The sequence below is a fragment of the Astatotilapia calliptera genome, chromosome 12 (assembly GCF_964374335.1).
Source record: "Astatotilapia calliptera chromosome 12, fAstCal68.1, whole genome shotgun sequence".
In the NCBI taxonomy this organism is placed as follows: Eukaryota; Metazoa; Chordata; class Actinopteri; order Cichliformes; family Cichlidae; genus Astatotilapia; species Astatotilapia calliptera.
The window spans coordinates 40,386,931-40,409,429 of record NC_137433.1 but is presented as its reverse complement, the minus strand read 5'-3'; the positions used below and the strand labels follow the sequence as shown (position 1 = coordinate 40,409,429).

The 22,499-nt window shown below is 45.8% G+C and overlaps 1 protein-coding gene and 1 long non-coding RNA gene across 5 annotated transcripts in view; both read right to left on the bottom strand.

Moving 5' to 3' along the window:
- Positions 1 to 2,550: 2,550 nt before the first annotated feature.
- The window catches only part of fnbp1a (formin binding protein 1a), a 41,016-nt gene continuing 21,067 nt past the window's right edge, over positions 2,551 to 22,499 (bottom strand). For 3 of the 4 annotated variants that reach the window (XM_080287509.1, XM_026187535.2, XM_026187537.2), the window contains 5 exons: positions 10,036 to 10,168; positions 7,563 to 7,708; positions 7,319 to 7,455; positions 6,625 to 6,783; positions 2,551 to 3,530 (listed from right to left, as the gene is read on the bottom strand). In XM_080287509.1, coding sequence (XP_080143635.1) covers positions 3,502 to 3,530; positions 6,625 to 6,783; positions 7,319 to 7,455; positions 7,563 to 7,708; positions 10,036 to 10,168 — 604 coding nt within the window. In that variant the 3' untranslated portion in view covers positions 2,551 to 3,501. Of the gene's footprint in view, positions 6,784 to 7,318; positions 7,456 to 7,562; positions 7,709 to 10,035; positions 10,169 to 22,499 lie in introns of all 4 variants that reach the window. The other variant, XM_026187539.2, reaches the window with a different exon arrangement.
- LOC145419432 (uncharacterized) lies at positions 11,520 to 22,488 on the bottom strand. The gene is made up of 3 exons (XR_013900819.1): positions 20,579 to 22,488; positions 14,437 to 14,491; positions 11,520 to 12,903 (listed from the first exon to the last, which is right to left on the bottom strand). It is a non-coding gene; the product is annotated as an uncharacterized LOC145419432 (long non-coding RNA).

The following is a 22,499-nucleotide window of genomic DNA, read 5'->3' as shown; positions in this document are numbered from 1 at the left end:
ACAAGTAATGGAAGTTGGCTCGCATGTGCTGGGTTTCCATGGAAACCATCACTCTGCTCCTGTCTACAGATGTGTTAAAACCATGATGGCGAAACATCCCGCTCTGCAGCATTAGCTCCAAAATCTGACGGGATGTCGCTGCAAAGCAAGTCTGGAACACAGAGACGTTTAAATAACCTCAAAACAACAGTCGCCTCAAGGTGCTTTATATTGTAAGGTCGACCCTACAATAATAGACACAGAGAAAAACCCAACAATCATATGACCCCCTATGAGCAAGCACTTTGGTGACAGTGGGAAGGAAAAAAACCTCAGGCAGAACCAGGCTCAGGGAGGGGCGGGGCCATCTGCTGTGATTGGTTGGGGTGAGAGAAGGAAGACAGGATAAAGACATGCTGTGGAAGAGAGACAGAGCAGGGAGTGCAATGCAGAGAGGTCTATTAACACATAGTGACTGAAGAAGAAACACCCAGTGCATCATGGGAATCCCCCAGCAGCCTCCGTCTATTGCAGCATAACTAAGGGAGGATTCAGGGTCACCTGGTCCAGCCCTAACTATATGCTTTAGCAAAAAGGAAAGTTTGAAGCCTAATCTTGAAAGTAGAGATAGTGTCTGTCTCCTGAATCCAAACTGGAAGCTGGTTCCACAGAAGAGGGGCCTGAAAACTGAAGGCTCTCCCTCCCATTCTACTTAAATCAGACGGCTCGATCATGACTTTAGCATCTTCAGTGTATCAATGATTTCATTTTAGATTTTATTCACATTGCCTTCTCATCAGTTACCAAAAACATACCATAATTTTTCCAGGTGAACATTTAAAATGTATTATATAGGGGCTTTATTTCTTTCTGTCTCTGTCTGTTAAACTCAGTATATTTCAGGTTAGATTCTTGGTGTGAAAGTGTAAATAATGTAAGTAGAAGCATATCTAACTGTATCTGCAGCTCACCACGTTAGATAAAAGAAAAACAAAAAAATCAATCAATCAAAATTTATTTATATAGCACATTTTAAAGACCGAAGTACACCAAAGTGCTTTCCAGTAAAATCATGATACAGATTTTAAAAAATCACAATATAAAATATAAATTACAGATATAAATAAAATAAATAAAATATAAAATAATTACATAATCTAAATGCAAAGCCAGATGTAAATTACCCTAGTTAGCCTTGAATGCCAGGTTAAACAAATACGTTTTTAGATGTGATTTAAAAGACTGAATGGAATCTGATACGCGAATATGAAGAGGAAGAATATTCCATAACCTGGGTGCGGCAACGGCAAAGGCACGGCCTCCTCTGGTCTTCAGCCGAGACCTAGGTTGCACTAAGAGCAGTTGGCCCGATGATCTTAGTGCCCTCTGAGGGCTATACAGACAGAGATCAGCTAGGTAGTCAGGTGCCATATTGTTTAGGATTTTATAAGTAAACAATAAAATTTTAAAATCAATTCGATATTTAATAGGAAGGTTGCCGGAGGTTTCTTCCTGTTAAAAGGGAGTTTTTCCTTCCCACTGTCGCCAGAGTGCTTGCTCATAGGGGTTCATATGATTGTTGGGTTTTTCTCTGTATCTACTGTACAATATAAAGCACCTTGAGACGACTTTTGTTGTGATTTGGCACTGTATAAATAAAACTGAATTGAATTGAATCAAGTTTTAGCGTTATTTTGAAACGAGTATTGTTTATACAGAGTTTGTAATTGCAGAAAAATACTCCATCCGTTTTGGGCAAGTCATTTTTGAGGAGGAAGCTCAGAAAACCCTTTGGTGCTCAACAGGTAAAGAGATGATTCCTTTGAAACTGATCAGTCTCGTTAGTGGGTTTGAATGGAAAGGCTCTGCCTGAAATGGAACAGCATACATTTATCCATCCTTTTGCCACTGACTGTCTATATTTTAAAGCACGGACATGCGATATTGCAAACACAACATGTTTTCACATAAGTTAGATCCAACTTCAGTTCAAAGCAGATTATTACAGCTTCAGTGATTTAAGCTGACAATCCCAGCGCTCCTGTCTGGCTCTCTGAAGGTCCTGACAGCAGCAATCCCACCACAGTTTCTCCAAACTTCCACACTACTCACTGTTTTACTTTGTTAGGTCACGGTCTCCTGTTTAAGGTCAGGTCTTTCCCTGATTACACTCACACATAATTACTGTCCTTTTACATTTCCTGAAGGAAACATTGGATTATAATCTCCTCCTGCACTTTGTATTTGGCTTTAAGGAATCTTCTATAGAACATCTAAAGTCTGTGTCTTTACCTGAGGAACATCGACAGGTTCCAGAGGAAGAAGTGCTGTTAATCAGCTGATTAAAGTACCTGCTGATGTCATTAGATGTAAATCTGTTGATCTGTTGGGTGGTCATGTCACTTACGACTGAGCATACCACAGACGAGTTTTTCCTCTTTTTCCTCTTCTGTCTGATTTAAAAACTTTGCAGGAGAGTCTCAGTGTCCAGGTCAGAGTTTACAGGGGTCAGAGGTCACACACCTCAGAAGCTGACAAGTGTGAGCAGTCTGAATGAAGACAAGTGGCACACTGATTCTGAGTGTACTTTATTTTGAAAGTTTAACATACGGGAAATTGAAAAGAGCATGATCAGCAGACTCACATCTCAATAAAAAAAGAAAAACTAAAACAATAAATAACTGATCAGTATTTCACTATAAAATAAAAAAAAAGGTTCACATTTTACACAGTCAATAACATCATCATCAATGGGTGGGCTAATAGGAGGGGCTGGGTTGTTACTGCCTGTGGTGGGGCTAATATTGGCAGGGCGATAGGGGGCAGGGCTACTCCTGCAGCTACAATTTGTATTTACATGCAGTCGACTTGTCTGTTTAAATGTCACTTTAGAGACCACGCCCACAGTGATTTCACAATAACCGTGGTGACCACAACATAGTCGATCATTCAGCTGATCAATAAAGTCCTCACATGAAGAGTTTGAAGAACAAAGTTCAAATATCAGAAATACATCTTCATCTTTTCCACAAACACAAGTCAGCGTTCAGTTATACATCAGAAATGTTTGGAACGGTGAATCATTTCTTACTACAATCATCTCCTCTGATTTATTAACTGATTGGTTTCTCCTTGATCTCCGATTTGTTTGTGATTGGGTTCTAATTGGTCTCTGACTGGGTTTTCATTGATGTGACTGGTTTCACATGGATCTCAGATGGTTTCTAATTGATCTGACTGGGTTGCATTGGCTCTCCAAATGGTTCTGGATCTGACTGGCTACTCATGGATCTGTGATCCGATTTCCCATTGATCTCTGATTGGTTTCTCATGGATCTTTGATTAGGTTCTGAGGTTTTTGTCTCTCAAAAAAAAAAGAAGAAGAAGAAAGCAGTCTTCCAGCTGACTGGTTGGTTGAGATCCTGAAAAACAACACTGTTCAATGAAAAATTGTTACCAGACCTCCTCTGAGCTCTTACATCACTTCCTGTGGAGAGACGTCTTCACTGGTCGAGTAACTCGCTAGACTAGCCGACTATTCTGCACAAAGCCTATAGGACAGACAGAGAGGGAGAGTGGAGAGAGAGAGAGACAGGTGGACAGGCAGGCAGATACGTTAGAACAGACAGAGTGAGACAGACTGCTGCTGAGAACGTCAGCTAACCCTAACACCACCATTTTATAGCAATAGTAATTAAAGCTGCAAGCAGCGATGGGAGGGCCCTCGCACCCCGCCCCGCTGAGCCATGCTGAAAACCTCCTATACCCACCAGGTGAAAACAGAGAATCCGACATAACCATATGTCACACTGTATATAGCATGCGTGGGAAACACAGACTAAACTTTCACCCAGATTGGATGATGGTTCTATCCTACTGCGTATTTCCTGTTCCCAGTAGCCGAAACTCTAAATATAGCTGACAAATAGCATATCACTGTGTTCAAGCCTAGACTATCATCATGCCTGTGAAGGTTGGGAGAAACTGGAAAACGTATCCTGGAGTTACAGCAGCGTTGTGCTTTGTGGTGAATGATAAAAACCCGGTGTGCTGCCATGACTGCAGCACTTCACAACAACTAAAAAGCTTCACAGTTTAACATCACCAGATCTTTTGATTCCACTCACCAAAGATCCCGTTGATCTGATCAGGGCCCTAGAAGGAGTTTGTTAAAGTACGAGGCCTGAAAATGGCAAACTTCCTGTTGGATTTAGAGTTGTATATATTGATGTTGCACATGAGGCTGCCAAATTTCAGACTCATACATTAAACATAGTGCAGAGACTGCGTGTTTGAAATTTTGCAGGGGGCGCTGCGGAGCCATTTTCCAACAAGTGTTTAGAGCTACAGACCTGGAAAGCGGACTCACATGGACGTGTGTGCCAAATATCACGAGTGTTCAAGCTTTCCAAGGCCCTCAAAAGCTGCTTCCTGTTTCATAGTGAATCGCGATGGCACCAGATTGCTCGGCTCAATGAAACTCACAATTTTCACAGTGAAACATCTTGAAACATGTCTGTAAGTGATAGCAAGTCTGTGCTTCATGGCGAAACACAAAAATTCACCATGCCGCCAGGGTCATGCCCACTGATGAAAGCTCACAGTTTTCAATGTATCCCAAGATCAACTCCTTAACCCAAAGTGCAGAACATGCAGTTTCCTGTTCCCTGTAGATGGCACTGTGACCAGTTTCAAATATGGCAGCTGAAATATGTTCATTTCAACAAACGAAATAGGCCCAGGTCTGTAGTTTAGACTGACCAAATATTAAGGTGAACCGATAAAATCCCCAGGAGGAGTTGGCAAAAGTGCCAGGAAATTGCCAAAATGGCATCTTCAATTCAAAGTTCCTGTTGGGTTTGGGTTTAATTGGCCCGCAGACTTCTTCGATCATCTCAACATGTTACACGTGTGTACCAAATTTCATTCATGCAGCTCAAACCATGTGCTGGTAGTACTATCCAAGGTGAGCCATTCCCGACTCTCTGTATGTCAAACCAATGAACCATGAACATTTTCGCCAGACCTGACGAACATGCAGAATTTCATTTGTTCTTGAGCAAAGACGTGAAATAATAATAAAGGGAGCAGACACTCGGTCCCTGACAGGAGGTGAACTGAAGTTCCTCTGCTGTTTTTATTCGTCTGAAAATAATCATGTTGATTTAAAAAACAGATTACAGTTTGAACTAAGTTTTTTTTTTTTCAGATCATCGATCAAGTGAGAAAATAATCAGCACATGAACCAATAAAGGTGAACTCTGGCAAGTTTATCAACGATAACATGAACATAAAACGCGAAACATAAAAAACGACAAACAGAACGCACTGAATGAATTGTGTAAACTTCAGCTGACTTCTGGTTTAAGGCATCATCTCAATTCATTAATTACTGTTTCAGCCCAACCCTGGATATCAATATAGTAGACGTATAGCACGATAACATCCTCGCCAGTGCTAACTGGCTAACAGTCCTCTCTGATTGGACGTATCACAAAGATCTGTTTACTCGTTAACAGAGAAGCTGCTGGATTCGAACAGAAAAAGGCAAAACATCTCATCCCCTTTTAAATGAGGTAACTATGACAACTGTGCCGGCGTTTGAGCGCAGTCTTCTCAAAGCCACAACAACCCCACAGTCCTCCCTGGAAAAGCTGCAGTCTGATGATCACTTTCAGTCTGGCTGAATGAGAAAACGACAGTTCGGCCTCCAGCTGCGTCCACACTCGACGCAATTCGCTCATTGTGAATTACAGACACTTCGGGGCCCCGGGTGACTCCTTAGTCACTTAGTATCAATCAGTCGTGTTCTTCACTCACACTGGTAGTCACTTTATTTCCTGACTGGGAGGTAGGAAAAGTTTATCTTGGGTTTAACTCAAGATTCCAGTCGCTTATTTTGCCTGTAGTCGCTTGAAGTCGTGGAACGTCATTTGCTTTCTGCAGCCTGTTTGCCACGCCACTGCGATCGCTTCTAGTGTGGACGTAGTCTAAGCTAAAGGTGTTGTTAAGAGATCCGCTTTCAGATTATTTGTCACGGCAGTAATAACGTAATATAGACAAACTTTAATAATTCATTCTCACTGACATGCCTCCCTGAGCATCCTCAGGAAATCAACTATTGCAGCAGCTGCCAAGGCTATGCTAAAAGCTAAGGCCTGAGGTTATGGTATGCTAGCAGCTAACTTAGCAGAGAGTTGCAAACTTGAATCCTTAAACATGTCATCGTCTGGAATATTAAAACCGAAGTAACCAAACATTTGAAAAAGTCAACGTAAAAACTGAAATCTACAAATGACACTAATCCAGATTACCGATCCTTTTGTTTTTCTCCGTTTCAGACATTACTGTTCAGACTAAATATCTTTCCAAGTTAGCATTAAATTAGCATTACACAAAGAAAACTGATCATCATCGGTGTCTGATGTGAGCCTCAGAGACACACCTGCCCTGGAGTTGTACAGGTGTGTCACACAGCTCAAGTTTGGCACACAGACAGGCAAAGCACAGCAAGGCAGGCTGCTGTTACCATAGGAACTAGCACGGTGACATTCATGAGTCAAAGGTCTGAGGTCATGTGACCCGACCTGGTGTCAGGTGAGGTAATTTAAAGGTCATTGAGAGGTCATATGTAGGTCATGGCACCTTTGGCGCTGCTGTCCAGGAAGACTTTGATGTAAGAGGTTGGCACATATCCCTCCTCCTCCAGGTTCCTGCGCACTCGGGTCCAGCCGTCACCCTTGTCTTCTTCCACCACAGAAAGTAGCTCCCCCTCCAGCATCGACAGAGTGCCCTCATTCTGACCTGAGGATGATCAACAACATGCTGATACCACAGAGAAACAGAAGTGTTTCACCTGGACCACACCAGAGTGGCTCGCCAATCTCACAACCAATCAGAATGGATCATTGCTTGAAAATTAGATCTGCAAAATACACTTTGACTCTAACGTGGAAATCTGAGTCTATCTGAGGAGATTCATCTATCAACGAAGCTTGTTACAGGGAGATAAATGAACTTTTCTGGAGTTTTGGCGCTGGGCTGTTGGATTTCGGTGATTTATATGAAAACATGTTAACTATGTATTAATTGCATTGCATGTATAACTTGTGTGTATCTGGCTGAGGACGAAGCATGGGCTTTATCCTCAGCCCATTTACCTGTCTGCAGGTGTTTCTGCTGCTCAGTGTTTGTTGCTTCTCTCCCAGCCTGCTTCAGCTGCAACTTTCTTTGTTCTAAGAGGTTTCTAACATCCCAAAGGACTGATTGGGTTTATAGTTTGTGACATTTATGAGATTTTACATGTCATTGTAAAGTGGAACGGCTGATGTTTAAATACCTTGAAATGGGTACAGAGACTTGCAGGTTCCAATACTTGGCAATGGTTCCTCATCGTCGAAGTCATCATCAAACTCTGAACTACGAGACTTAAAGTGAAGCTCAGCGCTGTGATCCTCAGTGTAACTGCCATCGGGACTGAGGAGCGTCAGGCAGAGACACAGAGAGGTGAAGAGAGAGACAGGTATGAAAAAAGGAAATCCCAGTAATGATGTCATTAATGGTCAATCATCGTCAGAAACTACCTCTCTCTGCTGGCTGGGCTGCGGTTGTCCAGCTGTTTGAGGCTGGTGCTGCCTGGTGTAGTTGCCTGGGAATTTAACCCACAGCCTCCGCTCTGTCTCCTGGTGCTGTGATCAGACAGCCTGCTGTCGGCCTCTGACAGCCACACCTGTGCGCACACACAGAAACACAATTTACAAAATGCACACGACATTACTGAAGTGCATTTTGGTGTTTTGCACTCAAGCCACTTTGTAACAGCTTCATTACTTTCCCCACAGTAATCGGGTGGGGCTTCCACAGTTTTGTTGTATATGTACAAGGACAGTTAAGGTCTGTTCTACAAAGCAAACAGACACATTGACACACACTGTGACAGGAAGTTGATCAAACTCAGCCCAGGGTGTGTGCTCAGTACAGAATGGATACGCTTTTCTCTCTTCATTTGTTGTTTCATTTCAATTGAATGAAAGCTCTCCGCCACAGCAATATTTTGATACTCAAGAGTTCAGCTTTGGTTGTTTTCACAGTGATCGACACTATCTGGGAGACTGTCAGTGTGGAAAAAGGAAATCTCTTCAGCAGATGGAAACCAAGTCAGAAGGAGGAAAATCATCTTGAGGAAGGAGGAATCCAGCAAACTGTTATGGAAATATAATTAACAAAGCCTACAGACAACAATGAGCTAACACCTTCTAATAAACACGAGCATGGTTGGGAGAGAGACGCCATGGCGTCCATGCTGACGGCAGTCTCTCTGAGGAGCCAGCCCTGGTTCACATACAGGCAGAAAAAAAGCACTCCACACTGCTTACACCCCTCGACCCTCTCCTCTTACAGGGTCACATAAAGACTCCTCTCAACCAGTCATGGGTTTGAAAAAAGAAGGTGGCTGGAGTCTGTGGTAGCCAGTGCAATCCTCTACACCGTTGCATGCTGGGGGAGCAGGCTGAGGGCCGCAGATGCCAACAGACTCAATAAACTGATTTGTAAGGCCAGTAATGTTTGTGGGGATGGAGCTGGACTCCCTTAAGGTGGTATCAGAGAGGCGAATGTTGTCCAAAATAAAGACAATGTTGGATAATCCGTCCCACCCACTCCATGACATGCTGGTCAGTCACAGGAGCTCGTTCAGTGAGAGACTGAGATTACCCATGATGCACCACTGAACGACACAGGAAATCATTCCTGCCTGTGGCCATCTCCCTGTACAACTCCTCCATCTAACACACTGTATATAGCTACACCGTTTTCGCACACACTCCTCTTCTTCTTCTCATTCAGCTATTTATCAATATGTGATATATATATATATATATATATATATATATATATATATATATTGTATATATTGTGTCTATTTCTTACTTAGTGTAGTGTCTGTCTTTGTTACTGTTAAGCTGGAGCACTGTAACCAAAATCATTTCCCCTAGGAATCAATAAAGTATTCTGATTCTAATTCTGATTCTTTAAGTTTGTGAAGATCATCAAGGTGGGTTCTTCATCTTCTTCCTCCCAGGTCCCCTTTTGGGTTGCTTCTTCTTCAAATATTGATCATCATATGATGTGAAATAGAGTGCTGACGTCACAAGGACCAACCTACAGGACTAAGCCTAGAGCAAGTGGAACAATGTTTTGGATTCACTGTTGACGGCGTGTTTTATTCTTTTTTCAAACCATCAGTCTTCTCTTCCCAAAATCAGTAACATCCCCAAAGAGTGTCCCATCATCACTGATTTGATAAAGGCCCAGCTGGAATGTTTTAGAGCTTCCTTTACAAATCTGTGTTCCTTTGCTTTCCCTCCTCCGGTGCGACTCCCCTTGTCGGACATGATGGCCTGTGTGGCGGGGCGTGGTCTCATCCTGGGGGCTGGCACGGGTGCTGGAGCTGCCTGGACGTCAGCCACTCCCACGCGGTCGAGGGTGGTGGGTGTGGGTGGTGGCGGTGGCCAGGACCCATGCACGAGACGCTGCCACCAGCTCCCTCCATGTGGCCGCCATTTCAGCCACCATTTGGCCCAGCTCCTCCGCCCGGTACCGCGTCTGCCAAGCCCCCATCCCAGGTTCTAGCACCACTGTGAAATATTCACAGTTTCACGCTCTTCAGCATCTTCAGTAATACCGGCCGAAGCTTTCCCGTCACACACACTAACAACAACAGACCGACAAGACCCAGTTCAGACTTTAAGCCGGCGAGGCGTGATTGCTCAGGTGCGTCCCCCTCCCTTGCTGCTGCCCGTCACAGCCTGATTTTGGAAAGAGGTATTTCGCACTGGAGAAGGCCCCTGAAACCCACATCCTGATTTGCTCTGCTTCAGGTTGTGTTACTTTTGTAATGCTTATTGCTGTTTCTGTTGCTGTCGTGGCAAAACTGAGCCTTTTAACTAGCACATCCTCCTCTGGCTTAGTGAGCTTCCTATCGATAGGTTCTTCACCCACTAATCCAATTTCTAAGTCATAAAATAATGTGTGTACGTGCTATGTGTTTACAGAGACCTGGTTCCTCCTCAGCTCCTCCTCCAGCCTTTGCAGGTTCTGCTTCACTTCATCCAGTCGAGGCTCCAAACTGCTGGCATCGCCCATCTGAGGACTTCGTTCATAAACCTCCCTCATCTTCAACAAAGCGTCCCTGAAATGACACAGAACCATTAACACACATGCACACACACGCACAGAGTCCCCCACCAGGACCAACACCCGTCTCACTAATGAGACAGCACTTTGGATCAGCTCCAGACCCAGTTAGCTCCACCTCTGGCGCCACTAAAAATATGAAACTGCTGAGGTTCGCTGATCCAGGGAACAGGTTCAGTTGAAACTGTGATATCAAACTCCAAAGAGAGCGTTAACTTACCATCAGTTACCATTGTAACAGACTCTGTGAACTTGACCTGCTCACTGAATCGGATCCACCCAATCATAGGCTGCCATGAACCAGATCAGAGTCCAGTTAAAGATTGGGACAGATACAAAACATAACAGGATCATGGATTCACATGGGATCGGGCTGGATCCAGTTCAGCTCTGGTCATTTCCAGGTCATCCTGTCCAGCTCAGTTCTGTTTCTGGTCACAGCGGATTATTTCGATCTCTGTTCCTGATTTAAACGTCTGACACTGAAGCAGCAAAAGTGTGAGCACTAGAAAGTTTGCTCTACAAAACCTGCGCTGGCAAACAGTAGAGGGGCTGTAATCAATTTCAGATCACATTAATGATTAATTGCACTACTGAACAATTAAAAACTATCTCTTAGGTTTATCTTAGATCTCAGGTTTAAATATCTATCCTTTAAATTAAGGGAGGAGACTACGGAGCGCACACATTCCCAGACCTCTGATGTTGAACTTCTACAACTGTGCCATCAGCAGCGTCCTGACGCATGGATTTCTAGTGTGGTTCCCCAGCTGCACCAAGGCCGACCAGCAAGCACTCCAGCGGGTGGTGAAAGAAGCTGGCAGAATTATTGGAACAATTCTGCCAGAGATTAGTAATATCTTCCCCACTCGCTGTCTGAGGAGGGTGCACAGTATCCTGCGGGACCAACATCACCCTGCACGCCACCTTTTCCACCTGCTGCCCTCAGGGAGAAGGTACAGGTCTATACAGGCCAGAACATCCAGACTGGCCAACAGCCTGTATCCACAGGCTGTGAGGCTCCTGAATTCTGCCCCCCTCCCCTCTCTGCCCCCCTCTCACGGACAATAACCTAATCCAACTTCTTAAATAGCACTGAACTGGTTTGCATTGGTGCATTATATCTTTATTCTCTCTCCCCCCTCTTTCTTAAATAGACAACCATCATATCTCACAGTACAATAATATTGAACGGGTTGCATTGTTGCATTTTGTCATGTTTCTCAGGTCTTTGTCTGAATGTCCTATGAACATTACCTGTCTTGTTCTCGTGTTGTTGCTAAGGATTGTCTCATTGCACTGAAGCCACACTGGGTTAAATATTTACACTTGGGTTTTAAGGGGTATTTGTTTTCGGGTTGTACAGAAGCCCCAAACGCAATTTCATTGTTCTTTGACAATGACAATAAATAAATAAATACTTGAAATACTTCTGTTTACAGAAAAAAATTAAAACCCACAGATTCCATTAAAGTGTATCTGATCAATTCATGCAGAAAGTTTGTTCTAAGAACATGACAAGACAATTACTCATGAGCACGCAACATTCAACATTTATTGTGCCATCTTAGTCATCTGAGAAACAGAAAAATCAGTGACATAGCTCATCAGGCTCACAATCCATCAAAACTCATAGGTTGCTCCCTGTGAAACAATAAATTTGAACTTGGTCTTGAGCCCAGTTTGGGTGAAGACAGATTGGGTGATTAAGTTTGAATAAATTCTGACCAATACTCTAGAAGCAGTAGCGATTCTTGTGAATTGTGGACAGCTGGTCAACAGAATCCTCACCATGGCATGAACTCATCAGACTTTCAACAGGATGAGATAAAAACTGTTAAAATTAACAACATAAAGTCTGCATTATTGTAATGTATCAACGGGACACTTGCTATATTAGAAAAATTATTCTTTACATTTGCAAAATGTTTAAACTTCATTGTGCTCAGGCACACCTGTAAGCATAAAACATGAAATATTAAAATAGTACAAAACCTTTACTGTTAAGTGACAGTAAAGATCAGTTTATAACATGTAGACATCAAACTCTTGTATTTGTCTTCATTTACAACTGCAACAAATTCTACAGAACCAATTGCTCTGAAAATGAGTACATGCTTCTGAAACATTTGATAATATGAATATTTCAGAAACATTGTTTGAGTCTGCTCAATTGCAAAACAAAGGAAAAACTACTGACTTGCATGAGATAAGCATGTGCAGAGTCCACCATTGTATTGTTGTTCACATAAGTTTCTTAAACCATGAACAATGGAGTGATTGTCTAATCTGGAATGCAAAGTCTGGTCATTTATTGATATACAAAAGTGAAAATGGGAGCTTGCAAGTATAAAAAAAACAAACAGTAAAATAAAAACTGTCCTTAACACTAAGGCAATTGTATGCTGTGAGCATACAATTACAGTTCTGCATGGCTTTCCGCAAGAGTCTGTTTCTTAGACCATGCACAAGTGAGGAGCACTGCCTTCCACCAATGTTCAATAGGATGTTCTGAATGACTTCAAAGGTGTCCTTAAGTTCCGTTGGATAGTCTATGTTGAGGGCAAAAAGAAGGCCCATCGGCATGGAAATGACACTCGAGACATCCCTCAGATTAGACAGGATTACTGCTGCCTCAATGACAACCAACACATCGATGATGTCTTCTTCTTTCACCATCACAATGCCAACCTTCATCCTCTTAGTAAATGTGTCTTCAATACCCGTCAGCTATGAAAGGGTTCAAAGACAAAAAAATAATATACACAATTACAAATACACAATAGAAGAAGAGCCATACTGATGCTTTGGATGATGCTGATTGGCTTTGGGTAACACTTATTAGTTGTTAAAAAATTTTCAGAATGAGATATGCACCACCATGTTACAAATCCATTTCTTGCTTTAAACAAAGACCATGTTCATAAATAACAGAGCATGTCTTCAATTGCAGAATGCAAACAAAAATGTAAATTTAAATTTACTTATTCGAAATATTGGCTGTGCTCTGAGCCAAATGTGACTGAGAATACATGAAATGTGCAAACTGGAGCTAAACTACAGGATCAGAATGTGGCTCCACAGACAATGCTTCTTTAATCAGTAAGAGTTTATTTTTTCCCCTTATATTAACAGCATGAAAAAAGAGCACATAGACATGGATGGACAGGTTGCATAACTGGCACTGAATATCAGCATCCACCTTTACCCAGCTGTCCAATGACTTTGACTCTCAGTAACCTTTAATTGCTTACCCAGTTTACACAGTCTCTTTTCCAGGGTCCAGGACATTTCACCAAAGTATTGCCCCCCACAGCTGTAGCAGCCACTGCAACCCCTTAAATATCCTAATATCTCTGGCATTACAATATACAATGTGAGAAATCAAACACAAAGCAGAACAGTACAGCAGCGAAATGTCAAAGACCCTGGTGAAGACATGAATAAACACAAGAAACTAAGAATATAAATGCTAGTTTGTCAGTTAGTTTCTCTGAAACCCAGACCAAATCCAATGTCACAGATCTCATAATAACACATTTGGTGAGGAAAAGCATACATGTAAAAATTAATCGCTAGATTCATCAATTAGGAAAATCATCGCTTTGCCCAGCCCTAGTGGGGAGTACAGGCAGAATTTTTTTTAAATGCTTTGAGACTCAAATTTAAGCAAACCATCATCTGAGGCCCATTAGAGAAAACACAAACACACAAAAGCAAATAAACAAAAAGATGCACTTTACCTGCCGTTCAGTGAACAATAAGCTCTGTCTTGAAATATTTTAAAGTAGAATGAGTGTAAAAACAACTCTTATGTGATGTAAAACTTTAGTAAATGTGGGATGTAAAAGAACACTGATTAAAAGTAACAATTTTCTTATTCCTCAGATGTTTACCTTGATGAGCAATATACTGCCTCAAAGTTACACAACAGGCTTTTTACATTAAAGCCAGCAAGTCCATTACATACTCCTTCTGTGACCACATGATCTCTTAAATTAACCTGTAAGGCTTTTTTAGATCTGAAATACTGTCCACATTCTGTGTATGTGCAGGGAAGTGGACAGCAATTTCCACAGAAAAGTGCAAAGTTTGCAAGTCCACCTCATTTAAATGACAAAAACAGATGTGATCATCTAGACCTGTGAAAATAAAGTACCCTGACACTAAAATCGTTATATCATTTGTTCTACAGAGCTATTAAATTACAATATAATCTGTGGTGTTTCCAGTATGAAAAAACCCCCACAAAAGGTAACTTACCATTTGACTCCATTGGCAAGAACAAATGCCCGGCATCAAGTTTGGCTTCACAGATCTAAAATAAGTAAAATAAAAATATATGTTATAATTGTATTGTTGTTGCCATTTATGCTGTTTGCTAATTTTCTGACATATAAACAATGTTAGTTTTGTTACAATACGGGGAATGCAGTTAAATTAAAAGTTAAATTATGCAAACAAACAAAAAATCAGAAACAACCCAAGGGACTTCCAAAAATCAGTGTCTCTGATGCCAATTATTTTATCACTACAACTCTTTTAGTATGGAAACTCACACAATTTGGTCAAACTGATCACAAGAGTTCAAAAGTAAGTTAAAATGGAGCTGTTGTTAAGCATTAAGCATTTCAGGGTAAGAAATAACTGCACAATATAATTACTGCAAGAAATAAACACACTGGAGGACTATCTGATAAAAAAAACTAATATAATGCTGGTCTGTAGATCATATTGTAACGATGGTTAAGTGTTATTGTACAGTGAGATGTTGGTGATCTCTGCACACTGTTGTTGTTCCTTTAAGATTCATGTTTGGTTGTGGTGTACAGGAAGGGGTGGGTGGGACCTGGTTGTTCTGTGTGTGTGCCAGGCTGAAGAGAGGTGGAGTTCGAGAGCGCTTCCCCCTGAGTTAACAACCCGCTGGCTTATGTGCCAAATAAACGGACAAACTGAGACCCCAACCGTCTGGTTCTTGTGAAGGTTACATTGGTGTCAGAAGTGAAGAAAGAAAAAAGAACCCCAGAACGCCCGACACCCTGTTGCTGGCGACGCTTGCCGTTACGAGACGAGGATGTTGCCGGGCAAGATTAAGAAGGAGACGGAGGAGAGGGAGGTTCGTCCGCGCTCGCCCGCCCATGGAGTGAGGGAAACGGCGCTGCGGCTGTCTGCCGAGGCTGGATTTTCTCCAGGTTTGACTAGGCTCGGGAACTGTTCGCACAGCGGCCGCGATTCCGGCGGGAAGGAGTCGACCTCGCTTGGCGCGCCGTCACGTGATGTAAACAAACATGGCGGCGCCCAGCAAGCTGCAGCGAATATAAAAACGCCTAAGTTCAGCGGCAAGACGCCATGGGAAGTGTTTATCGCACAGTTCGAGCTGTTAGCTGTCGCAGCTGGCTGGTCTGAGGAACATAAAGCTCTCCAACTGGCTTTGTGCCTGTGTGAGGATGCAGCTGCATGCCTGCTGCTGCTGACCGAGGAGCAGAGGGGAGATTATAATGCTCTGGTCGGAGCACTTCAGAGGCGCTTCGGGCAGTATAACCAACCAGTGCTGCTGAGGTCGGAGTTCCACAACAGACGCAGATTGCCAGGCGAGCCCCTCCGCATTTTGGCCCATGAAATCGAGTGCCTTTGCCGGAGGGCGTATGACAGCATGCCACCATCAGTGCAAGCGGAGTTAGCTCGGGACCAGTTCCTGCAGGCCCTGAGCCCTAAAGAGCTCCGTATGCAAACTCAGCTTGCTCGGCCAGCCACACTCAGTGCAGCCCTGGAGCTAGCGTTGGAGAGGGAGATGCTTGCAGGATCCTCTGGGGGCGCTGATGACGCACACGTGGTGAGGGCTGTGTCAGCACCTGTGGAACAGATGGAGACGCCAGCGGGCTTGTGCAGTTTGGTACAGGCGGCTTCGCTGCAGTCGCCTTCCCCTCGGGCTGGCCCACACCGCCGACCACAGAGCTGCTGGGGATGTGGACAACCCGGACACCTCATCAGGCAGTGCCCCAAGCTTGCAGCGGTTCAGGGAAACGCCCACGGGCCCGTGTAGGCGGGAGTACACGGGCCTGGGAGAACGACCGCCACCTCCACCCGGTGCGGCCATCGCTGTGGGCTGGACCCAGGTTGGCGGCTTTTGCCATGTTCCAGTGACGATCGCGGGGGTGTCCTGTACGGCCCTGCTGGACACGGGGTCCAATGCAACGCTGGTCCGACCCGATATTGTCCCAACCGGAGCTGCTGTGCAACCGACTAATGTGCAACTTAAGACTGTGACCGGTGATCTGGCCCCAATGAGAGGGAGGGGAGTGTTCCAGTTCAAGGTGGGGGACCTCGGTGTGTCTTATGCTGCCTGGGTGGCTGACGTGCAGGACGCCTGCATCCTTGGGCTGGATTTTTTACGAGCCATTGGCGGTGTACTGGACTTAGGCAAAGGCTTCCTCGTAACCCCTGATGGGAAGAAGGTGCCGCTTATTCCTCCCCCGGTCTGCACAGCATCTGCCGCGGCGTCCACCTCCACCGCAGAGACCGCTGCAGACCCGCCAGCAGAACAGCGAGCGGAGGAGGAGGAGGAGAGGCTCTTAGCAGTGAGGAGTATCTGGTCAAAGAACTGTGAGGGGCTGACTCCACAGCAGCAAGAGAGTCTATGGCAGGTACTAAAAGAGTTTAGTGACATTTTTGCCCTGAAAGAAAGTGATGTTGGCTTGACACACTTGGTAGAGCACGTCATTGAGACCGGGGATGCCCAGCCTATTAAAGTGCGCCCACGCCGCCTGCCCCTGGCTCATCAGGAGGCTGCGGACAGAGAGTTGTGTGAAATGATGAAGGCGGGCATCATAGAGCCATCTGATAGCCCGTGGGCCTCCGCGGTGGTGATGGTGCCTAAGAAAAAAAGTCCTAGGATGCGTTTCTGTGTGGACTACAGACCACTCAACAAAGTGACGAAGGACTCTTACCCCCTTCCCAGGATTGATGAGTCTCTCGACTTAGTAGCCGGGTCCTCCTGGTTCTCCACCCTGGACCTGCGGAGTGGCTACTGGCAGGTGCCACTGTCCCCGGAATCCAGACCGAAGACAGCCTTCTGCACTAACAGGGGACTATGGCAGTTCAAAGTCCTGAGCTTTGGTCTTTGCAATGCTCCTGCGACCTTCGAGAGGCTTATGGACAGTGTGCTGGCTGGCGTCCCACGGCAACGGTGTCTGGTTTACCTGGATGATCTTCTAGTGCACGGGAGCTCCTTTGATGCTGCCCTGGATGCCCTGAGACAAGTGTTGGAGAGGGTGGCAGCTGCAGGCCTGAAGCTGCACCCCGACAAGTGCCACTTCATGAGGAGGGAGGTGGAGTTTCTGGGCCACAAGCTGGGTCGTGAGGGCATCAGCACGTTGGAGGAAAAAATTCACACCATTACCGAGTGGCCCACACCAGCAGACCAGAAACAGCTCAAAAGCTTCCTAGGACTGGCGTCTTATTACAGGAGGTTTGTGAAGGGCTTTTCCTCCATAGCCGCACCACTCTTCCACCTGCTGCAGAAGGACCGTGACTTCATCTGGACCCGGGACTGTCAGCAGGCGTTCGACACCCTCCGCAAATCGCTGACAGAGTCCCCAGTCCTCGCCCCCCCTGACCCCGCCCTGCCTTTTGTCCTGGACACTGACGCAAGTAATGTGGGGCTGGGAGCGGTGTTGTCGCAGGTTGGGCCGGAAGGGGAGAAGGTGGTGGCGTACTTCAGCCGGGTCCTGAACAGGAGTGAGCGGCGCTACTGTGTCACACGACGAGAGCTGTTGGCTGTGGTGGCGGGGGTGAGACACTTTAAGTACTACCTGTGCGGCACAGCATTTGTTATCAGAACTGATCATGCTGCCCTTCAGTGGCTGATGTCTTTCAGGGAGCCAGAGGGACAGGTGGCTCGCTGGCTGGAGGAGCTCCAAGCCTTCAATTTCACTGTGGAGCACAGAGCAGGGACGCACCATTCTAACGCAGACGCCCTCTCTCGTCGCCCATGTGCTGCAGCTGGCTGCCGTTACTGTGAGAAGCGAGAGGAAATAGAGCGGGAACTCACGACAATAGACGGAGCAGCACAGCTCGCCTGCAGGGCTCTTCTGATGGTGGATGCAGCGGAGTGGAGGGCACGGCAGGAACAAGACATGGACCTGCTGCCGGTCCTGCAGTGGCTGGAGAAGGGGGAGCAACCCCTTTGGGATGAGGTCACTGGGTTTTCCATCTGTACCAGGGGGCTATGGGCCAAGTTTGCAGCTCTCAGGCTGAAGGAGGGGGTGTTGGAGCGTGCCTGGAAGGATCCTGCCACGGGGGAGGAGAGGTGGCAGGTTGTGGTGCCAAGGTCGCTGAGGTCAGCTGTGCTGGAAGCCTGCCATGGGAGCACTGGCTCCGGCCACTTTGGGGTCTCCAAGACTCTCCGCCGCCTCCGCCAGGGCTATTACTGGGGTCAACAGCGGAGGGACGTGGAGGACTTTTGCCGCAGCTGTGATGCATGTTCCTCACACAAAGGGCCACAGGACCAGTCCCGGGCTCAGCTTCAGCAGCAACCAGCAGGAGCCCCAATGGAGCGAGTAGCTGTGGACGTCATGGGCCCATTTCCTCGCACAGACAGAGGAAACCGCTATGTTCTTGTGGCCATGGACTATTTTACCAAGTGGCCGGAAGCATACGCCATCCCAGATCAGGAGGCTGAGACGGTCGCTGATGTATTAGTGGAGGGGATGTTCAGCCGCTTTGGAACAGCAGAGACCCTCCACAGTGACCAGGGGCGTAACTTTGAGTCCAAGGTATTTGCTGCCATGTGTGAACGCCTTGGGACTAAGAAAACCCGCACCACCCCACTTCACCCCCAAAGCGATGGGCTGGTGGAAAGGTTTAACAGGACGCTGGCCCAGCAGCTAGCCATCCTTACCTCAGAACACCAACGGGACTGGGATTACCATCTTCCCCTTACCCTCATGGCCTACAGGTCGGCAGTACAGGACTCCACCCAATGTACGCCTGCCCTGCTCATGTTAGGGAGAGAGCTGAGAACTCCTGCAGAGTTGGCTTTTGGGAAGCCCCCGGACGCGCCAGAGGCACCACCGGGCCGGGACTACGCAAGGAAGCTGCAGGACCGGCTGGATTCTGCACATTCCTACGCCCGAGAGCAGCTGGCGAAGGCAGGCCTGCGCCAAAAGAGGAATTACGACATCACCACTAAGGGGAGGCACTTCCATGCTGGGGAGCTGGTGTGGGTCTACAGCCCAAAGAGGAAGAAGGGACGGTGTCCTAAACTGGATAGCAGCTGGGTGGGGCCTTGCAGCGTCCTAGAGCGAGTAGGGGAGGTTGTTTACAGGGTGCAGTTGCCTCCTAGGGGGAGGATAGTAGCGCTGCACAGAGACCGGATGGCCCCCTACAGAGGGCAGTCCCTCCCCTCCTTTCCAGAGGGACGTGTACAGAGCGTCCGTGACCCTGCTCAGAGGGGCCCCCGACCGGGGCTGCGTTCCCCTCCCTCGGACTCTCCACCCCAAAGCCCCGAAGCTCCGCGTCCACCTCAGGGGCTCAGGAGGTCAAGGAGGGAACGTAGGCTACCACCCCGCCTCAGAGACTGTGTCGTTCCCTCGGGGACGAGGAACTTATTGCTGGGGGGGCAGTGTAACGATGGTTAAGTGTTATTGTACAGTGACATGTTGGTGATCTCTGCACACTGTTGTTGTTCCTTTAAGATTCATGTTTGGTTGTGGTGTACAGGAAGGGGTGGGTGGGACCTGGTTGTTCTGTGTGTGTGCCAGGCTGAAGAGAGGTGGAGTTCGAGAGCGCTTCCCCCTGAGTTAACAACCCGCTGGCTTATGTGCCAAATAAATGGACAAACTGAGACCCCAACCGTCTGGTTCTTGTGAACGTTACAATATTTTGTCTCAGTCCTCAATGCACTTTCACAGCTTAGCATGCAGCAGTAAATAACAACTTAAGTGATTACATAGGAGTAAACAGATAACAACAAGCACAGGAGTCCTGCCAAATAGTTCTTTTTGAACCCAGCCAGTTATTGGAAATATTGCCAAAATGAACTTCCACCAAAATACAACAGCCTGTGAACTTCAAAGAAATTTACAAGTACAGAGACAATGTGAAATAAGCTATATTAATTAGCTGAGTTAGCTTGCTAATATCGCAACAGTGGTTGAGTGTACAACCTTAAAGCTAGCGGCACAATACTTTTGATTTGGTCAGTGCTACCCATAAAAAGGCCATATTTCAGTTTATTAGGTTAAGTTTGGTCATGACACACAAGCTGGACCTTGTCGGCTAAAGTTATATTAGCTAAAGCAAAGATTTTGGTAAAAGAAAAAAAACACACATCATGCCATAGATTCAAAACATGTTCCAACTTTTGTAGCTCTCTTTCCTTGTAATTATAACCAATGTTACTCACCTTGAAAGCAGATTCCAAAGAAGACGATTAGAAAATGTCCAAGTAAAGTGAGCATGTCGTTAACCGCCAATTCTCCATGATGCACCTCGATAGCAGTCACATGAGGCAGTTTTGAATCCTGCTGTGCTCAACTTCCCCATATTGTCAAGTTCACATAAGTTGCTGATTTAGCTGGACATGAGTTTTCGAGTCAGCTTTTTTTGGTGTAATTGGGACGTTTTTAACTTGTAATTTTGTGCTATAACAACAACTTCAGTCATCTATCATCAAACTGATATAGAATAATATGTTACAATAACAAACATCTAGAATTACATTTTACAGTGTAATCAAACCTCTGTAACTTTGCTCTGCTTCACTTCAGCAGCATCAGGTCATGTTCACATGTTGATTCATGGTTTTCTGTTGTTTTTGTTCTACTGCAGAATATTGGTTATCTGCTATAAAAAGCCAGGCCAGGAAAATCTGCTTCACGTTTTTCTGTTTTATCCTCAGTGACACAAAGAGATCTGCTGTGATGTTCACACCTCTGATAAAGTCTCACAAGTTTTTTTTATAGATCTAAAAAATATGGAGGTGTGGCACCCCGAGTATTTTGAGCATCAAGAACAAGTCTGAGATGCGTTCCTTGTGTGTTCATGTACAGCGCCCCCCCCATATCATCTTTTTTGCTATTTGTTGTGACACTAGTTTACATCATAGCACAGAGGGAAAAGCTCATTTGCTCCCACCTGATGTGATGTTTAGGTGGGAGCAAATGGGGCGATATTTAGGTTCGCCAGTAGGTGGCAGTGGCGGTTCAAACGGGTGACTGGCAAAATTATCCCTCACAAAAGTAACGCAGGCCAGTTTTTGTAATGGAAGCCGTCAATAACACTGAACTGTTTTGCTGTGTTTCAGGTGATAGCAATATACAAGCACTACATATATTTATGTAAAGTTTGGAGTGTAATTCTTGTTTTATATGGTAAGTGAATAAGAGAGTTGTTTCAAGTTATTCGTGGGTAACGCAAATAACGTTTGTGCGCTAGCTAAGTCACCACCTCATACTGTGACTTGTACTGTAAGAGTGCTGCTGTGATGTGGTGCTGTGTAAATAACACTGAGTTGAACAGAAAATGGAATCAGATCAGTGTGTGTGTCTGTGTGTGCGCGGTGTCTGTGTGTGTGTCCGTGTCTGTGTGTGCGGTGTCTGTGTGTGTGTGTGTGTCCGTGTCTGTGTGCGCGGTGTCTGTGTGTGGGTGTGGGTGTCTCTGTGTGTGTGTGTCTGTGTGTGTGTCTGTGTGTGCGCAGTGTCTGTCCGTGTGTGTGGGTGTCTGTGTGTCTGTGTGTGCGCGGTGTCTGTGTGTGTGTGTGTCTCTGTGTGCGCGGTGTCTGTGTGTGTGTCTGTGTGTCTCTGTATGCGCGGTGTCTGTGTGTGTGTGTGTGTCTGTGTGTGCGCGGTGTCTGTCCATGTGTGTGTGTCTGTGTGTGTGTGTGTCTGTGTGTGCGTGTCTGTCCGTGTGTGTGGGTGTCTGTGTGTGTGTGTGTCTGTGTGTGTGTGTCTGTCCGTGTGTGTGTGTGTCTGTGTGTGCGCGGTGTCTGTCCATGTGTGTGTGTCTGTGTGTGTGTGTGTCTGTGTGTGCGTGTCTATCCGTGTGTATGGGTGTCTGTGTGTGTGTCTGTGTGCGTGTCTGTCTGTGTGTGAGTGTGAGTCTGTGTGTGTGTCTGTGTGTGCGTGTCTGTGTGTGTGTGTCTGTGTGTGTGTCTGTGTGTGCGTGTCTGTGTGTGCGTGTCTGTGTGTGTGTCTGTGTGTGCGTGTCTGTGTGTGTGTCTGTGTGTGTGTCTGTGTGTGCGTGTCTGTGTGTGCGTGTCTGTGTGTGTGTGTCTGTGTGTGTGTCTGTGTGTGCGTGTCTGTGTGTGTGTCTGTGTGTCTGTGTGT